The sequence below is a fragment of the Alosa pseudoharengus genome, unplaced genomic scaffold (genome assembly GCF_046254945.1).
Source record: "Alosa pseudoharengus isolate Yale_2024_CS ecotype anadromous, Long Island Sound unplaced genomic scaffold, YU_APseudo_1.1 YU_APseudo_1.1_scf_24, whole genome shotgun sequence".
Taxonomy (NCBI): Eukaryota; Metazoa; Chordata; class Actinopteri; order Clupeiformes; family Clupeidae; genus Alosa; species Alosa pseudoharengus.
In genome coordinates this window covers 8,715,846-8,733,586 of record NW_027468689.1, presented here as the reverse complement: position 1 = coordinate 8,733,586, position 17,741 = coordinate 8,715,846, and the positions used below count along the sequence as shown (strand labels likewise).

Genomic DNA, 17,741 nt, shown 5'->3' with positions numbered 1-17,741 from the left:
AAGTCAGCACTTTCTAAGCCAAGTCCAAATTACAGCTTTCCAATGACACCTTGTCACCTCTTATAGCTCTGCAAATTACAGGCCAGTGCATTACTCAAGGTGATGGCGTACGCACCACGGCTCGAAGGTGGTCTGCCGCTTGGAGTGATTACTCATGGCGCTGTTGTCGCCAGGCATGGGCACCCCGCGACCCGGAGCCGTAGGATCATGGAAGTTGTCAGGCCTTGGGGATGGCACTGCCGAAGGGAAAGAAAAATGGTGTTAAAGAGCCTACCAATCACCGCATCTGTAGTGCAGGAGAGGGTCTGAGAGAATTTGTACACACACACACAACTCAGTAAAAGCTACCTACTCATCACACACACATACACACACACACACACACATACAGTACACACACACACACACCTCGGTAAAAGCTTCCTACTCGTCGTGGCATTGAGTCGCTGTACATGATGCGGTTCTCCTTGGAGGAAGTGCCTCCATCCTCAAGGTGTTGGTCGTGATACATCCCCACCTGTTCAAACACACAGCCAAACACACACACACACACAGACACACAGCCAGACACACACACACAGCCAGAGACACACACACACACACACACACACACACACACACACACACACACACAGCCAGACAATAAAGGCAGGATGTCATAGACTGGCTGCCCTCTAACAGGCTAATGACTGTCTGGCATGCCCCAAAAGGAACATAAGGGGAATAAAGAGGAAAAGTAAGAAGAAAGAGAGGGGTAGAGAAGTGCTAAGAGAGAGAGAGATAGAGAGAGAGAGAGAGAGAGTAACACAACACCTACAAGTGAGACCTTACATGTAAATATATTTGAGCACTGTTCACAAGTGGAACCACACTGATAGAACATTTATAATCCACATTGAGACTGAGTGAGTGAAGTATGCTGGGGCTCCTCTGGGTGCTAAATGAACCAGAGAGTAGCTGTTCCCTACTTATAACAGAGAATAGCTGTTCCCTACTTATAACAGTCAGTAGCTGTTCCCTACTTATAACAGAGAGTAGCTGTTCCCTACTTATAACAGAGAATAGCTGTTCCCTACTTATAACAGAGAGTAGCTGTTCCCTACTTATAACAGTCAGTAGCTGTTCCCTACTTATAACAGAGAATAGCTGTTCCCTACTTATAACAGTCAGTAGCTGTTCCCTACTTATCTTCGTATCAGCCATTACACAATAGGAGGGCAGTGGATAGTCTCTTATATTAGAGCATGGCTTTTTCTCTACACTAAGTGGGAACAGGGACCAGGCCTTCCTAAAATATTGCTAGATAACTCATTTGTGCAGTGCTGACAAGCCAGTCTTTTATAGGTGTTAACACCACAGGGTGACTGGCGGGAGATGGGAGACCTCCCATTCCTGGGAGAACTATCTCTTTACTGCTAATATGAGGAAACCAGTGGATATTAATCAAAACGAGGGCGTAGAATTAGTGAAGCTTTGTGAATTAATGGAGGGGGGGCTGCAGTGGTTGTGTTCAACGAGTGGCTATTTTCATAGGTGGCTATTTTATATGCCTATCTTTCATAGGTGGCTAACTGACCAGGGTGTTGGCCGGGGGGTTAGGGGTCAGTTGGAGGGAAGGCAGAGTCAGACCTCATTTTTTGAACGCTGGGGATGAAAGGAGGCAGTGTTGTCCCGCGTGGAATCTTTGATGGGGGGGCGTGTTTGGGTCGCCTCTTTTGGAGACGGATCGTTCTGTGGGAGGAATGTCACACAGCAAATCAAGCTGGAACAAAGTCACGTCACAGATGCAGACAAACCCAGCAACATGGTACACACTGAATGAGAAACACAGACTCGCCTCTTACAAAAATCACAGACAACAAGGTCAGACATGGATCACCAAGGTCAGACATGGATGCAGGTTGTTTGTTTGGCGACTTTTCTCAGCGAGAGGCTCTGGAGGTGAAAATGATGTTGCGCATTTTGAAATTTCCCAAGAGCAAAGGAATGCTCGGCAGGGTTGTGTTGAGGAATTTCGACACTCAAATGTGCTGCTGATAAGTAGTCAAAGAAATGAAATTGACTAAGAAAAAGGGAGATAACGCTAATAGCTTCCTACACTTCCCTGCGCTAATGCTAATAGCTTCCTCTAACGCTTCCCTGCGCTAATGCTAATAGCTTCCTCTAACGCTTCCCTGCGCTAATGCTAATAGCTTCCTCTAACATTTCCCTGCGCTAATGCTAATAGCTTCGTCTAACATTTCCGTGTGATGTCTACAGACAGTGGATGACAAAGTAAGATACAAATTTTGCTCAAACTTTGCTCAAATCAATGACACTAGGGTTGTTCTGGTGGTTCTGCAGGAATTAGGGAAATTATACTGCTAATATCACTCATGCTACATCCTGCTACACTATGACTATTATAACTACAACTGACCTCTGAGGGGTGTTGGTGTGTCACTTTGAGTACATGTCTTTTGACCAGACTGATATGTACACATGAAGACTGGGGCCTGCTCATCGGTCTCATCTGTGTGGGAACTGACATACTCTAGCCTGTATCGTTTGTGTGGGGGGACTGACCCTGGTGATGTCGTCCGTAATCTAGCCTGTATCGTTTGTGTGGGGGGACTGACCCTGGTGATGTCGTCCGTACTCTAACCTGTATCGTTTGTGTGGGGGGACTGACCCTGATGATGTCTGCTCCACCCTGTCTCGTGTGTGCAGGGGAACTGACCCTGGCGATGTCTTCCGAGCAGTCCTCGCGCGAGGAGCCCACGGAGTGGCGTGTGAGGGTGCGGTGCTGCACCTGTGGCGAGAGCATCTGCAGGCTGCTGGCGCGTGTGGGCGCCACCTGACCGACCGCCAGTGCCCCCTCCTGACCGTGCGGCCGGTGGCGCTCCCGCCGCACGTACATGGAGTGGCGGTGTGGCCGCTGCTGCGAGGAGAAGGGGCTGGTGTAGCCCAGGCCGTAGGGGAAGGACTCGTGGGGGGTGGACAGGGAATGAGTGTGACTGCCACTCCCACTCCCACCTCCTCCCGGCCTCCCTCCTGGGTCCAGAGTCTCCACCACCCGCGCCTCCTCTGGGCCTTTGTGACGGGTTGAGGGCCGACGAGAGTCGAGCGTGCTGCTCTCCAGGTGCGGGTTGCCACGGGTGATGGTCGCCGACGTGGACGAGGGGCTGTGTCCGGAGCGGTCAGACGTGTGATGGGTTGCCGGGCTGCCGGGCGCGGCGTTCAGATCAACGCAGCTGACCGGGAAGTAGCGGGGAGGCCCCGGCGGCGGCTCGTCCAGCAGAAGCCCCGCGCCGCTCAGGTTGCCCACGGACTTGGCGTCTCCCAGGCCCTGCGACAGCCCAGCGCCGCTGCCCCCGTGGGACTTGGACAAACTGAGGTACGTGGCGCCGCTCTTGTTGGACGCGGGGTCGACCGGGACGTGGCCATGGCGACTGCGCTTCTCACCTGGCTGCAGTGTGTTGTTCTTGCCCTCCACGAACGCCACCGGCCGGACCTGCTGCTGCTGCTGCGGCTGCTGGGAACGACTGGCCGACTTCAGGTACTTGGTGCCCGGTCCGTCTGGTGGCTTAGTGGCGGCCGCGACGTTGGGCGGCGGCGGGATGTTGAAGTCAAAGTGCGTCTTGCCCTTGATGTCCTTGGGGCTGAGCAGGTGCGGGAGTGGGTTGTTGGCCAGGTCTTTGCTGCTGGAGATGGAACGGCTCAGTGTCTGGGTCTGTTGGAAGTTCTTAGGGTGCAGGATGGGGCTCAGACTGACCGGTGCCGGACCACTGCCGTTTAGGAAGGTGTCGCTGCTGCGGTGCAGGTCCTCGTGGCGTGGCAGGCTCGAGCACTCCTTGGCATTGGAGCGACGGTGGCCTGAGCTCTTACCCGCATGACTCCTGTTGTGGGGCAGAGACATGGACAACGGTCTTACACACTGAACTGCTGGTGTTGCACATTGATGCTGTTGTATGCGGTTAATGTGCGCAAACATGTGGTCGACTGTGGTGTGTGCTAATCATTACTGTAGGAACAATATTAGCATTTTGACCAAACCTGCCATAAATGATCACAGACGTCCTGTAAGGGATAACTGCTGCTGAGGTGTCCTTTTATACGGAATTAATGGACCAGGGGGAGGCAAAGAACTCCAAGTCCATTGATTCCGTATAACAGGACACCTCGAAGACCATTACCCCGCTTATCACTCACGGTTGCCACTATAGGCAATAGTCATGCCTTTATAGCACGCAAAGGAAACAAGCGGTTCCATATACTCTTTTGATCCCGTGAGGGAAATTTGGTCTCTGCATTTATCCCTATCCGTGAATTAGTGAAACACACTCAGCACACACACAGTGAGGTGAAGCACACACTAACCCTGGCGCAGTGAGCTGCCTGCAACAACAGCGGCGCTCGGGGAGCAGTGAGGGGTTAGGTGCCTTGCTCAGGGGCACTTCAGCCGTGCCTACTGGTCGGGGTTCGCACCGGCAACCCTCCGGTTACAAGTCCGAAGCTCTAACCAGTAGGCCACGGCTGCCCCAGAAAAAGAAGCCGACTGTTCAGTTTGTTGAACATCTTTCTTTGGCCCTAACAGCGATAGCAGGGACAGTTAGTTTGTTTACAGTTGATTCCATTGTTGCGAAGCCTGCTTCCAGACTCAACCGTCATCCTACTATGGTTGTTATAGTTACCATTCATAAGCATTGATATGGAACAGTGATTAAACTTTTTTTACCGGATCTACTTCATAGGTGTCCCATTATTCAGAATTAATAGCCACCCCACCAGTCAATCAGAAAAGAGTATTTCTTCTCTCCGGGTGATAAGCTAATACTGTGCACTACAGTAATATGCTGGTTATACTGTAGTGATAATGCTGCTTGTTGTGCAAGTACTGATATTGTGCGCTGATGAATGCCCTGGCTAATTAATGTTAAATGCGCTGAGCTGTTGGGGATCATATTTGTGCTGAGTCTGCTGGGCATCGTGTGCTGTGTGCCAACCTGCTGGGTATGGTGTTGTCTCCATGATACGGCTTCCTCTTAGAGGAGCGTGGCGGCGTGGGGGAGGGGGGCAAGAGCCGCTCCAGGACTCGCTGGGCTTGGAACACCTGATGGTTCAGACTCTGCTCCGTCAGGAACCTCTCTGACGCGCTCAGCTGAAGCAAGCTCTGATCCACAGAAAAGTAAACAAGGTAAAGGAGGAAGAGTTACAGTCAGGATGAGATGTATTTCTACTGAGGATTTTAGATTAGACACAGTGCCATGGAGGGAACGTTGTCCGTACTTTCATTAGATCCAGCAAGCCTCCACTGATGATGCCAAGGTACCGTCTCTCCAGAGTCTGTGGATGACTCACTGAAGGGAACTAAAACACACACACACACACACACACACACACACACACACACACACACACACACACACAGGAAAACCACAAAGTTACAAACCTGAAATGCTAAGATATTGTTTTCACACAGGCATAGATTATGACTAAATAGTGCTACTGAATGTTCCAGTTGAAGTGATTAACATTTTGGGCTCAATCACAGGGTGTAAATTATCCCACCTGTCAGGGTTAATTAGGGAGGTCTCTCATCTATTTTCAGAGTGAATTTAAAAGAAACCCACAGCCAGTAGACTTGCAAAGGTTTCTTAAAACATTATTCTTCCACAGGCATAAATACTCACTATAGAGTAAGTGCGGCCTTTCAATGTATTTAGAATGATTTCTACTGAAATGAGTAATGCGTGTGTGTTAGGGAGGTGGAGAGAGAGAACTGGTGTGTTGTAGAGAGAGAGAGAGAGAGAGAGAAAGAGAGAGTGTGTGTGAGGGAGGTGGAGAGAGAAACAGAAAGGCAAATACAAACCAAGTAGTGAGAAGGAGGGAGAGAGAGACAAAGAGAGAGAGAAGGAAAGAGGAGAGACAAAGAGAAAGAGAGGAGAGAGAGAAGGAGAGAGGAGAGAGAAAGAGAGAAGGAGAGGGGATATGGCTGAGAGAGAGATAGAGGGAGAGAGAGAAGTGGAAAGTGGCGCGTTGCAGAGAGAGAAATATAGAGAAAGAGAGAGAAAGAGAGAGAAGTGGTGTGTTGCACAGGGAGAGAGAGAGAGAGAGAGAGAAGAGAGAAAGGGAGAGTGGTGGTGGAAAGTGGTGTGTGGCAGAGAGCTCAGCAGCTCTACAGTGAGTCACCAGCTGGGAGCCGAGCCACGAGGACCAGAGAAGAGAAGGACACGACAAGACCAAGCAGACAGAGTGAGGGAGAGAGGGAGCATGGAGGGGAAGAAAAGAGGGAGGAAGAGAGGGAGCCTGGAGGAGAGGAAGAGAGGAGGAAGCGAGAGAGCATGGAATAGAGGAGGAGAGGAAGAGAGGGAACATGGAAGAGAGGAAGAGAGGGGGCTTAGAGGAGAGGAAAAGAGAGGGAGGAAGAGAGAGCATGGAGGAGAGGAGGAGAGGAAGAGAGGGAACATGGAAGAGAGGAAGAGAGGGAACATGCATGGGAGAGAGGAGTAGATCCATCGGGAACATGGAAGAGAGGAAGAGAGGGAGCTTGGAGGAGAGGAAGAGAGGAGAGGAAGAGAAGTGGTCAGGACCCACCCACATGCCGTGTAAGAGAGAGAGCATAGAGAAGAGGAAGAGAAGAAGAGAGGAGAGGAGGAGAAGTGGTCAGGACCCACCCGCATGCCGTGGAAGCGTGAGTTGTTGTAGAAGAGCTTCATCTGCTCTGGAGGCAGCGGACCCAAAACCTTCTGGATGGTGAAGAGCTGGTCGATCTCACTTTCACCTGGGAACAGGGGCTGGCCATCACTGAGCTCCCCCAGGATGCAGCCCACCGACCACATGTCCACAGCCTTCCCATAGGGGGCGCTAGAGGAGAGAGATGGGAACAGTGAGATCAGGAAGAACAGAACTGTTACTGACCAGACCATTCATTATGTCAGAGATTAGATCTTTTTTTAAAGTGTATTTTTTGGGGTTTTGCCTTTATAATGGCAGAAAAGTAAAGAGAGGGACAGGAAGCGAGTGGGAGAGAGAGATGGGATGGGGTCAGGAAATGACCCGGGTCGGACTCAAACCCAGTTCCCCGTGGGCACTTGGGCCGGTATGTGGTATGTGTGTGCATCTGTCGCCAGATGTTCAGTGTCATTTTTCTTGCCAAGAAAATATAGTTATTTTATGATGTCTTCCAAATTGATCCAAACTCATTATTTTAATTAACATTTTTTGCCATGTTTAATTTTTACATTACATTACATTTGGCTGATGCATTTTTAGCCAAAGCCAATGTTTTTATTTTTAAGACTAAAAAAAAAAAACAGTTACACTCCCTTAGGCTGTTAAGATATGAGATAATTTTCTTTCCAAAATTCTCTTTACATTGTTGCTGGATGATACGTAACCCTCGCAGACAGAAGGCCACTCTATGAATCCCTTATTTCCAATCTGACTGAGGACTCAGATCAAAGCATTCCAGCCTGGCAGTGGAACTGAGTGACTGCAGAGACATGATGGATCAATGCACACCAAATCAGTCTAAGGACAGGGATGAGCCAGCAGAGGGAGGGTGAGATTCAACAGACAGAAGGGGTAACAGATAAAGAGTGAGAAAGAGCGAGAGAGCAAAGAGAGAGAGACTGAGACAGAGAGAGAGAGAGAGAGAGAAGGAAGGAAGGAAGGGGGGAGAGAGAATGAGAGGCGTTTGGAAGACACATATTTGAGCGGAGAGGCTGAGACGGAGGCAGAGAATATTTGCGTGGGCGGAATTCAAATACCAAACATTTTCAAAGACACTGAGACAGTAAGAGAAAGAAAAATGACAGAAAGAGAGAAAAAGAAAGAGTAAGAAAAAAAGAAAGATAAAAATGCCTCTGTTCATTTATGTATTCAGTAGGGAGGTGATGCGAAAAATATAAACGATAAAATGTCGGCAAGCTCAAAAGAACGTTTTCAACCTTCCCCTGATTTTACTGTCTCACAAGCTCAGTAGAGTCCTCACATGACACACTCACCCCACCTCTCTGCCACGTGTTGCAAAGCACTACTCCTTCAAGGGAGTAAGATGAGGAGCACAACATGGCATTTACATTAATATCTAAAACTGGACCACATCTGCTCCACACGCTACTGACATCAGGCCCACATCTCTGGGTCTTAATCCAATCGGCCAGTTGTACCACAGCTATGAGAGCTATGTACCTATGGCAAGCCATACAATCCGAACTGCTCTACTGCGGCCCCTGGGTCTCAATCTGAACAGGCCCCTTCTGAACATCCACATTAGGGCGGGAACAATTAATCGATTAGTTGGCAACTGTTAAATTCATCGCCAACTATTTTGGTAATTGGTTAATTGGTTTGTGTAATTTTTTAAGGAATACTTTCTCTGCCTCTTAAAAGTCAGGGATTTTACACGATTCTAAGCCCATAATTTTTTTTGTCACATTCAGTGATCATTTCCACACAGCCGCTAGCTGCCCATTCTGTGAGTACACTATAAAAAAAACCCGGTCTCTGTAGGCAGCCCAGGCTCTGAAAAACGGGAAACAAACAAAGTGGGGGCAGCCTGTCCCCCAAAGCAAAAATGAAACCCTGCATGATATTTCTCTGGGAATACTGAAGGTAGGAGTGAGTTACCTCTCTGGCATGTGTCATTTGATCCATGGTTAAATAATGTATGTTTTTTTTGCACAAAAGCATCTGCTAATAAATGTAAACATCCAAACGAACGCAACTTCCTGTGAAATCCTTGACTGCGCCTTAAACTTGAATATTTTCAGATGGATGACCATTTTAACTGACCTGAGCTTTACAACTCTGTGATAAATTAATTCAGAGCAGACATGGATGGCATGCTGCAAGTCCGGGTGGCAGGATTAGACGGTCCAATCAGGAGGAGGGAGAAAGGGAAATGGCCAGGCGCTCTTACCCCAGCAGGAGCTCTGGCGAGCGGTACCAACGGGTGGCCACATACTCCGTGTAGTTGGCGTCATTGCCCTCGGAGAGATTACGTGCAAAGCCTGCAGAGAGGGGAACGAGTGTAGAGTGTTACTGGGAGAAAGACAGATCACAAATAAGGAACGTGTTGAACAGTCACTGTCAAAACCACAGCCAGTGGAGGCCGGAGTTTGTCTTCTGTGTTCTGTGAGTTGCAAGAAGTGATATGAGTCAACCCCCCCTTCCCATCTTGTCAACAATGTGTGAACGGTTGCTATATACAGCTTAGAAAAAAGAGCTTTTAGAACAACGAGGATATTTATTTTCTGGCAGATGGAGTACAGCAGAATGCGTTCATGTTATCAACTGACTTCTACTGTGATTATCTGGAAATCGAATAGCCATTGATTAGGGCATTAGATGACAGGGTAAAACAATATCAGCATGCAATCACTAACCTAAGTCATTAGCGTCTAGACTCTAGCTGCAGGACAAAACATATTGGTTATCCATCCAGCACCTGAGGAAAGATGCTCTAAAGGACGAATTAACGTCCCAATATCAGGACAATAGCTCTAGCCATGGCACCATGCCACTGTTGGTGCTGTGATGGTGTAGGTAGTGCACTTGGTTGGGGAGTCCGACGTGGGAGGCATTGAGAATAACACAATGGTGGCTCAAACTCTCTGTGTGAGTGTGAGTGTGAGTGTGTGTGTGTGTGTGTGTGTGTGAGAGAGAGAGTGTTCATGAAGGATAATGACGCACTGGCAGTCTGGGGTGTGAGACTAAAAACACAGAAGGCCACTGAGTCATGATAGAGCTGTGTCCAGCTCACAGGGGCAGCCATGGCCTACTGGTTAGCACTTCGGACTTGTAACCGGAGGGTTGCCAGTTCGAACCCCGACCAGTAGGAACGGCTGAAGTGCCCATTGCTCCCTGAGCGCCGCTGTTGATACAGGCAGCTCACTGCGCCAGGATTAGTGTGTGCTTCACTGTGTGCTGAGTGTTTGAGTGTTTTTCACTAATTCACGGATTGGGAATGCAGAGACCAAATTTTCCTCACGGGATCAAAAGAGTATATATACTTATACTATGTCACTTACTGTACACACACACACACATATTCAACTTACCAAAATCACATAGCTTCAGAACATCGTTGGAACTGATGAGGAGATTCTCTGGTTTGATATCTGGGGAAATAGAGATAATTTCCAAAACTGCATGAAAATACATTGTGAAGTACACCAAGCACAGGATGGCTGGAAGTCCATCTACGAACGAAGGTAAACCCTTTTTAGCCATTTTCACAATCCAAATACAAATACAATTCCCTATGATGGCTATGACAATGGATCTTTACATAATGCACTAAAATGCAGGAAAAAAAGCAGCATCAAAATAGCATGTCTCCAGTTTTAGTTACATAGTTTTAGTTACCTTTAACAAGCTTCTTACCTCTGTGGACAATGTCATTCTTATGGCACCAGTGGATTGCCTTTATCAGCTGGTAGATGTAGTTGCGTACTTTCTCTGGAGGGACGCCATTGGGCTGTTCCTCCAGTAGTTCCAGCATATTCTACAGCAGGTCACAATCGGGACAACGCATGGTCACACTGGCAGTGTCATACATAACTGATTAAAGGTACACTATGCAGGTTTAGGTATTTTTGGCAACTGTAGAGCTCCCTCTAGAGACACAATATTATATTTTACTCTGCTGTTGTAAATAGCAAACTTCTTGTGACTTATCCCCCCTGTACACAATGAAAATGCTTTTGTTGCAGTGGCGGACCGTCAGGGCCTTCAAGGCCTTCTCTGAAGGCCTAACTATTTTCAAACGAATGAAAAATAATAAAAATGTTTAATAACATTTTACTTTACCATTTATTATTCGCTTCTTCTTCTCCTTCCCGATCGTTCTTGACTAGGCTAAACATATCCTACCGATGTCCGCTATATTTGATTGACAGATTGTGTGAACAAATAGTGAGGGCGTGCGATACATTTTTATCCAATCGCGTGCCTGCCCTTGTTAAGGCCTTCACAAGGAATCACTGCGTTTTCGGTACCTAAGCAACCATTAGAAATCATATGTTTGGATTCGGGTTGATTGATGGCTACATCTGACTGATTAGCCAATCAAATCGACCTATTATGGCGAGGAAGGCAGGTCTGACTACAGCTGGGCCTGCAATGTTCTAAAAGAATACCCGGAACCGTTCATCACGAATTTTGACGCTATCTATTTGACTTGAGGAACTTCATGAGCATCTTCTGTCAGTCAGACTGACATTCACTGGAAAAGTACATGTCACACTGGCATGGCTTTGGTTATAGCTATGGACAGTATATTGACCATTTTTGTTTAAAAAATATATATTGATAAGCCTTCATTAAGCAAAATTATATCATGTAAAGTTACAGTGTCAACTGGACTACATGTTAGCAAGATGCACATAATGTCGGCTAGCTCTGCACCAAGCTAGCTGGTCAGTAGCCTATGCAGGAATTGGTAAGTTTTGTTTCATGTTTATTTGATAACATAGACTTATGTTATACAGTACGTAATACAGTAGGCCTACATGCTTGTAATCTGGCCCTTTTCTTTATAAAAAGTGTTTTTGTGCTGCTTGCAAACCACAGTGCTTGGTTAGTATAGATTGTATGCTAGCTTGAAGTTGTGTGTGAGTTGATGTGGCTTTGGTGAAGCTGTCTGGATCGGCATCTATGTGAAAATTGTCATTTGCCTTGGTTTCCTGCCCTGCTATAGTCTGACTATTTATATATATCTGTGTTTTGTGGACATTATTGGTGAAATCAATGGTGTGGCCATCAGACATTATGAAATAGGCAACAAGCAGTAGTAGCAGCATAGGACAATACATTTTCTGACTTTTATGTTTAATATCATGGTGGTGTGCTGAGAAATTTTCTTAGCATTTTCTGTTGAGACACTTTCTGATAAATACGTTTGGCAAACACTGTAGGATAGCCTACTGTAGTTCCACATTAGCTTTTGAGTAATCAGAGCAGCAGCACAACCTAAAACAGTTGCACTGTAACGTTAACGTTAAAGCTACAGCTAAGTAGGAGAGCCCTACAAACAGTCTGAAGCAAGTTTGCTGATGTCAGATTAAACTATTAAATGAACACATCATTGTAGACCTGTGGCAGTGCCATATGTGCGTGCAAGTCAAGAACACATAAGTTAGGCAACCGATAGCCTAAATATTTAAAAATAGTCTGCACAAACCCATACTTGAGCGCACTTGGTGGTCACTTTCAATATGACATGGACTAAATTGCACGTCTTCACCAGACAGTAGCAGGCAGCAGATTAATGAATATGGGTGATAAATAAGTAGCCTAGCCTAGCAGCCTATTCACTTTGCTGCTGATAAGGATGATGGTCGGGTGCTATTCGCCTAATAAAGATCTAAGCAATGCGGAATTCAGCTCGGAACATTAATTGTTTGTCTAACGAAGATTCTAGAGTGGTAGGCCTACACAGATTTGCGGGAGAAAGAGAAAACTCCCCCCCCCCCCACCGTGAAATGCTGGGAAATTGCACATTTTAAAGCTGAAATGCAAAAAAAAATTTCGGGGGGTATCCCCCCCGGAACGCCCCCCTATTATTATTTTTTGTCAAAAAATAGTCATCATTGAAGGCCTAACCACTGAACGCACTGAACTCACAACAGGCAAAAACTATCTCCAAAGAGCTTTATCTACTGACAAGGTAATGTTTCATGATTCTCGCGAAATTTGTCGTGCCACCGTTCATGAAGTTGCATGGCTGGTTTTCTCGGTAGTGACTCGCTACGTCTATGCTGTATAGCGCATGCTAAGTAAACGATTCACCTATTACAAGTTTGTTTACCATCAAATTGGCTTCGTAAAGGTGAAAATCTTGCATAGTGTACCTTTAAATTATCACTTAATGAATTTGCATAGTGTACCTTTAAATGATCACTTAATGCATTTAAATACACAGAGACACAGTAATAGTTATTTTATCAAATTATGGCAGAGAGTTATTTTTATACTTTGTATAAAAAATTGTATTGATGTGCGGTTGTTTCCTGATTTGCCGCAAAGCTTTACCATTGCACAAAGATCTGGGGTGCGAAACAAATAACCAGTTGTGATGCACTGACCTTTTCGACATATTCAAACACCAGGTAGAGTTTCCCTCTCCTCCTGAAGGCCTCCTTCAGCTCCACAATGTTCTCCTGCTTAAGTGTGCGGAGCATTTTAAGCTCACGCAGCGTTGTCTCCTTAACCTCCTCATTTTCTGGAAGAAAAGGCACAACACACTAAATCAGACCCTCATTACAGAGTACATATCAAATAGTGTACATTGTTATCACTGATCACAAATACCGGTACTACAAAAATAACCCACTGCTAGACCATGTCTTAACAATGGCTACTGCACTGGGCTTCTCTTCACTTATCATACATGTCTTGAATTAAGAGGAGGAGGACACAATAATATCTATTTACTAGATGGAGATTACCATTAAGGGTGCTTATGCATAGTCACAAAAAATTACCAAATCCACACTCAAAACAGTGAGACTAAGAATCTTCAGGAGTGATATCATATCTATAGTTATATAGTTCATGTACCAGAACTTTGCTAGTTGATAGACTTTGCGCTTTGCCATCCATTACAATTAGGGCCCTGTATTCCACTCGGGTGCCAAAATAGATCTCTAGATTTGAGAGGTTGGAACTATTGCACATGGAATTAGAATGGATTTGTTAAAACATGTTGGATTAATGGAAAGGAAATTAGGACAGCTTTCAAAAAACTGTATAAGTGCCAATGAGAATTGTGAGTGATATCAGATTCACTCAATACCATTTTGTCTACACGTAAAAAATAGCCATAGGTCCATATGATTGATTTGTACAGTATGATGAAATCTATCTGAAATACATATGAAAGTACTGAACCTCTATAAAGAAAAATGGGCTTTAAAATGGTCTTACAAAAACTAAAATCTGGTCTGTGGTATCATTTGTGCAGAGTTGTTTCCAATACGGTAGTTCCTATAAAATTCCAACATTTCTATTGAACAGAGCAAAGGAGAATGATCATAAATCTACTGAGAGTATAAATCCACAAACTTATTGAGTTTTTCACATGCTTTTATAACTACAAATCAGAAAAACACAGAGCCTCTTACCTTCACTGTCCTTGAACTTCTTTATGGCCACCAGCTCTTTTGTCTCCTGTGAAACAGACACATTGTAGAGTGAGATAAGGAGTGAAATGGCTCACGGCTATCTCTAAACAAGCTTTACATGAAGAGCTACGAAGCTGTCAAAGTATTCACTTCAGAAAGCTCCATAAGATCATGTGCCACATTTCTAAAAATAATCACCTGAAAAGCAGCACAATCAGTGGCCAACTTGCTGTAAGATTTAGAGCATCGTTACAAGTGGATGGATTTCTTTAGAGTGTGTGGGAGTATCCATTAGGTCAACTGAGTGAGCATGTAGAATACACCATGTCTTTCAGCTGCCATCCCCACTGCTGGGGTTGTGGGTGTCTCTTTGTATCCCTGCGTTGCCTGCTGGCATGCATGCGTCTAATTCCCTTAGCGAAGTGAGAGGGCCTCTGTCCAAACCACAGAGGAGAAGGAGATTGGCTGTAGAAATCTACTTTATTAATATGCTAATTCTAGGTGTGAGGCTAGAGAACGCACCAGGTTTCCACAGAGCGAGCGCGCACGCAGCACCTGACTGACAGGGCTCTGACAGCGTGTGGCGGGCGGCCATTTTATTCCCTTTCCTCTCACCACGGTCAGTGCTCACGCTGCTTATCTCCGACGCCACAGGCGACGGACAGGCCATCTCCCTGCATCCGCTCACAATTATCCAATCTGATCAAATGATTTATACTCCCGGTGACAAGTCAGACAAAACAAACAATTTGACCTTGATAAAGTTGTCACCGCTGTGATCAGATAGGCTGTTAGAAGTCTGACTCTTGATGGCTTCCCTTCTACTAATAATGGTTGGGTTTTGAAAGCTGATTTCAGGGTTTTTTCATTCGTGGTGTGATTGGCAGGGACTGGGCAGTACAGGACTCTGAGTGGTCCACTCCCATGGGTCTGTGTCTGAAGCCGTGCAGATGGAAAGCCTATTGTTCTCCACCTCTGCAGTGCTGACATCCAACCCACCTGTAATTAGATGCATGAGTACTCTTGCTGTGTCTCTTGGGAGACAGGACACATTTGAAAGGGTCTAGTTTCACAAATGGCTTACTTTAGATCCAAGGCTAAATTCTGCCTGACATTCACATTGTGCTGGCTCTCTAGCGTCCGAACCAGTGCATATCCAGTGCCCCGATTTGCACCTTTAATAATATGAACTGTTGCACAGTGCACTGTTTGACATTTGGGGTTTTAAGGGATAATTGTAATGTTGGTTATGGAAAACAGTGCCTCTGAGCAAGATGGAATACTGCTGCATCCTCCCTTCAACGCGGTCCATCATTGGAACAAATGAAGTGCTAAGGCAGCACTGACACTTGGATCCATATCAGCAAGATGGTTTTGTGCCTGTCTGAATAATGTTTGCATTTCGTTGCCTCTCATTTTGGGATGACAACCCAAAGCAGGCAGTGGAGTGGACAACACATCTTAACACTGACCTAAAACTAAATATAATAATAATAATAATAATAATAATAATAATAATAATAATAAGCTTTATTTGTATAACACCTTTCATACACAGAATGCAGCTCAAAGTGCTTTACATTTGGAGCATGTAACACAATAATAGAGAGTCAATCATTATCAGTCATTCCTCTTCATTGCTGTGGCTGTTTATGATCCAATCAGCAACATATCAGAAATACTTAGCAGTATATGTATATATATATATATATATATATATATACACACACACACACACACACACACACACACACATGTGTGTGTGTGTGTGTGTGTGTGTGTGTGTATATATATATATATATAATATATATATACAGATGTTTAAGGAACACAACAACCAGAAGACTGGCAGGGTTAACCCTTAACCCCCTACAAACACGGCATATGACAACTGTGACAAGGAAAAACTCCCGTATTCCAGGAAGAAACCTGAGCTGTCTACACAACTGAAAACTCCCTGTTCCCCCTGTGACTTAACTGCCCTGACGGCTACTTTCATGTCTGGAATCAGGGGTTCTCAAGGGTTCCTTTGTTCTTGGGGAGGACAATGGGGACGGGCGGCTGGGGTGACTGCGTTCTCTCTCACCGCTCTCTCGGAGCACTCTGTACAGCGGCCGCGCGAGCCATCACAAGCCCCAGTGAAAGCACAGAGGCGGCAGGAGGGGGGTGCGGAGTGCTGACGGAGCTAAGGAGATGCGTTCGCCTGCTCTCCAAGGAGCCGCCCGGCCCAGGACAGGACCAGCTGAGATCGGCCCCCAGACAGGACCAGCTGAGACCGGCCCCCAGACAAGACCAGATGAGATCGGCCCACAGACAGGACCAGATGAGATCGGCCCCCAGACAGGACCAGCTGAGACCGGCCCCCAGACAGGACCAGATGAGATCGGCCCACAGACAGGACCAGCTGAGATCGGCCCCCAGACAGGACCAGATGAGATCGGCCCACAGACAGGACCAGCTGAGACCGGCCCCCAGACAGGACCAGATGAGATCGGCCCCCAGACAGGACCAGCTGAGACAGGACTAACTGTGCTGTATAAGAACGTTACATAAGCAGACAGGACAGCTGAGACAGGACTAACTGTGCTGTATGAAAACATTGCGTAGCAGACAGGACAGCTGAGACAGGACTAACTGTGCTGTATGAGAACATTACGTAGCAGACAGGACGAGCTGAGACAGGACTAAGAATGTTATGTACATACCACACCGTAATCACACTGTAAAACTGCACAAGAGAACTACACTGTTTTCTACACAACTCATACCTTCAAGTTTAAGTTCAAGTAGTTTATTGTCATATGTGGGAGAAGGGGGTGTACCTGTGTGTGTGTGGGGAGTGTTTTTTGGGGTTTGGGATGAAATGGTGTGTGTGTGTGTGTGGAGGGGGGGCGGGTTGGTGTGTATGGTGAGGAGAAATGGGGTGTGTGGGTATGGTGTGTGTGTTTAGGGGGTATAGTGTAATGGTGTGTGAGTGTGTGTATGTGTGGGGTAATGGTCTGAATGAATGGGGGTGGGGGTAATGGTGTGTGGGGGATGTGTTGATGTGTGTGAGAGGGTAATGGTGTGTGTGGGGAGCAGGGCTCCGAACCGGTTCAAGGAACGAAAACGAAAACCGAAAATGAACGGAATTTTATGGAATTTTACGAGGAGCGGAAACGGAAACGAAAAACAAAATGGTCTTCAACTGTTCCGGAACAGAAACGTTATTCTGAAATCCACAAAACCGGTTAATAACGTTTTTTTTCGTTCTCTATATATTTTATAAAATTTCACAAAATCATATCCTAAGTGTTCTTGATGCCTATTTTGCCTGTCCACGCCTTGTCGTTTTAAAATCGGGATTTGAAATGTTTGCGCAATTATAGCCTATTCTATGTAGAAGAGATAAACGGGAAATTTGAGATAGGCCTTGTCAGCAACAGACAGGTTCGTTTATAAACAGGTTGGAATTATAGCGCAAGCATTTGAAGATCTCCATATGGATAAAACTTAGGCTACAACCAGGTAAGGAGTTTAGCACGTATCCAAAATATTTTTGATAAGAAATTATTTATAGGCATAGGTTAGGCCTACAGTAAGTCTGTAGGCTATGGGATGGATAGCCCATCTGAATGTTTTTGGATGCCG

The 17,741-nt window shown here is 46.0% G+C and overlaps 1 protein-coding gene across 1 annotated transcript in view; it reads right to left on the bottom strand.

Moving 5' to 3' along the window:
* cdkl5 (cyclin dependent kinase like 5) overlaps positions 1-17,741 on the bottom strand; it is a 33,265-nt gene that overhangs the window by 3,956 nt on the left and 11,568 nt on the right. Inside the window, exons 3-14 of the mRNA XM_076302446.1 lie at positions 14,112-14,157; positions 13,074-13,210; positions 10,372-10,492; positions 10,047-10,106; positions 8,906-8,996; positions 6,657-6,846; positions 5,269-5,349; positions 4,986-5,152; positions 2,792-3,878; positions 1,630-1,731; positions 409-517; positions 116-236 (exon numbers count right to left, since the gene is read on the bottom strand). Coding sequence (XP_076158561.1) covers positions 116-236; positions 409-517; positions 1,630-1,731; positions 2,792-3,878; positions 4,986-5,152; positions 5,269-5,349; positions 6,657-6,846; positions 8,906-8,996; positions 10,047-10,106; positions 10,372-10,492; positions 13,074-13,210; positions 14,112-14,157 — 2,312 coding nt within the window. The remainder of the gene's footprint in view (positions 1-115; positions 237-408; positions 518-1,629; positions 1,732-2,791; positions 3,879-4,985; positions 5,153-5,268; positions 5,350-6,656; positions 6,847-8,905; positions 8,997-10,046; positions 10,107-10,371; positions 10,493-13,073; positions 13,211-14,111; positions 14,158-17,741) is intronic.